The following is a 1,819-nucleotide window of genomic DNA, read 5'->3' on the forward strand; positions in this document are numbered from 1 at the left end:
TTACCATCCTTTCTTCAGTAACCTCTGGATTCCTTGCTTAATCTCCTGGGTTCGCACCCCATAGACAATGGGGTTGAGGGCTGCAGGAATGACATGGTGGAGGACATTGAGCAAGACTGGCACGTCAGGGGACACCTTCTTCTTTGCCACGTGAGTGAGGACAAAGACCAGGAGGATGGTGCTGAAGAAGAGGATCAGGATGAAGTGGGAGCCACACGTGCTTAGGGCCTTGGCCACAGCTCCTTCTGACTTGAGTTTTAGCACAGCCCTTAGTATGAGGGTGTAGGAGAGGAAGATGAGGATTAGGTCAGATCCCAGCAGTGCCCAGCCAAATGCAAACTGATAGAGACGATTGATGGTAATATCATCACAGGAGAGCCTGGAGACTGACATATTGGCACAGATGCAGTTCTCAATGACATTTCTCCCACAATAATGGAGTCGTCCTGAGAGAATAGGAATGGGCAGAATAGTAAGGGAATTTCTTGCCAAAATAAAAATGGCTGCCTTGACAACAAATTGGTCAGTGATGATGGATGGGTACCTCAGAGGATGGCAGATGGCCACATAGCGGTCATAGGCCATGACCATGAATGTGCAGGACTCCATGGCAAGGAAGCAATTCATGATGAACATCTGAAGGAAGCAGGCAAAGAAGCTGATTGACCTGAGGTCAAACCAGAAAATGGCCAGGACCTTGGGGATGACAGTGAGGCAGAGTACCATGTCCAGCAGAGATAGGAGGCTAAGCAGGTAGTACATGGGCTCATGTAGAGAGGCCTCCAGCCGGATGGTGGTCAAGAGGGTGGTGTTGGCCCCCATGGCCAGGAGGAAGAGGAGGCTAAGGGGCAGGGACAACCAGAGTTGCCAGCTTGGGGACCTAGCAAAACAATTGAGGAGGAAATCTGAAGCCTCAGTGGAGATATTGCCATTTTGGTGTACTGTCATATTTTGTCATTTATTTCTATAGCTTTCTTTTAGTGATCTGTAAAATTAAGATAAAAAATCAGCTATTTATTTGAGGTATATGAAAATAGAACTTGCTTTATCTAGTGATTTGTGGATCCTAGCAGGCTATCTTGAATTATTATCCTTTTTGATGTTCTACTTGATTATTCCTATTACTTTAGAGAATGTAAGGGGATGAAGTTATATGATTTGTTTATGCATGTTTGATTTGTTCAAGGTTATTTTTTAATTAATTAAGTCGTTACAGAAACTAAAAGACATAGAAAATTATTTAGAAAACTATTAAATTTTGTGACAAATTATTGTCCAAGTTTGTACCTGCAAGTTTCTTCCTGTTTTTTAAAAGACCATACAGAATGTGTCACACCCACAGTTTAACTATAACAATGCATGCAAAAAAATAGCAGAGACTGTCACAAACTAGGGACTCACATAAATAGCTGAAAACTTCCATCCACCCCCATCTGACCTTTCAGCCACTTTTATTTTGAGTTATATATTTAAAAATATTATACTGCAAAAATAGAGTTTGGATTCTCCCTTAAAAATCATCTTAATTTGTTTCCTATGGATTCTTCCTAAAATTGCTTTTTTTCTATTTCTTAACCTTCCTATCGGTAGAATTCCTAACTTATTGAAGAAACAACCTTAACATGAGATTGAGTAATTCCTCCAAGCTATGCTGGACTGATTGTTGCTGTTGTTGTTTAATCTCCAAGCCATCTTCAAGTCTTTCCAAACCCAGTGACTGTAGCCTGTCAGGACCCTCTGCCCATGGGATTTACCAGGCAGGAATACTGGAGTGGGTTGCCATTCCTTTCTCCAGGAGATCTTCCAAACCCAGATATTG

At 41.9% G+C, this 1,819-nt stretch overlaps 1 protein-coding gene across 1 annotated transcript; it reads right to left on the reverse strand.

The window, feature by feature from the left end:
- LOC122695624 (olfactory receptor 56A3) lies at positions 1–948 on the reverse strand. The gene has a single exon (XM_043905780.1). The coding sequence runs from the start codon at positions 946–948 to the stop codon at positions 1–3; it is 948 nt and encodes a 315-aa protein (XP_043761715.1).
- Between the last annotated feature and the right edge of the window lie 871 nt (positions 949–1,819).

The sequence above is a fragment of the Cervus elaphus genome, chromosome 1, assembly GCF_910594005.1.
Source record: "Cervus elaphus chromosome 1, mCerEla1.1, whole genome shotgun sequence".
NCBI lineage: Eukaryota > Metazoa > Chordata > Mammalia > Artiodactyla > Cervidae > Cervus > Cervus elaphus.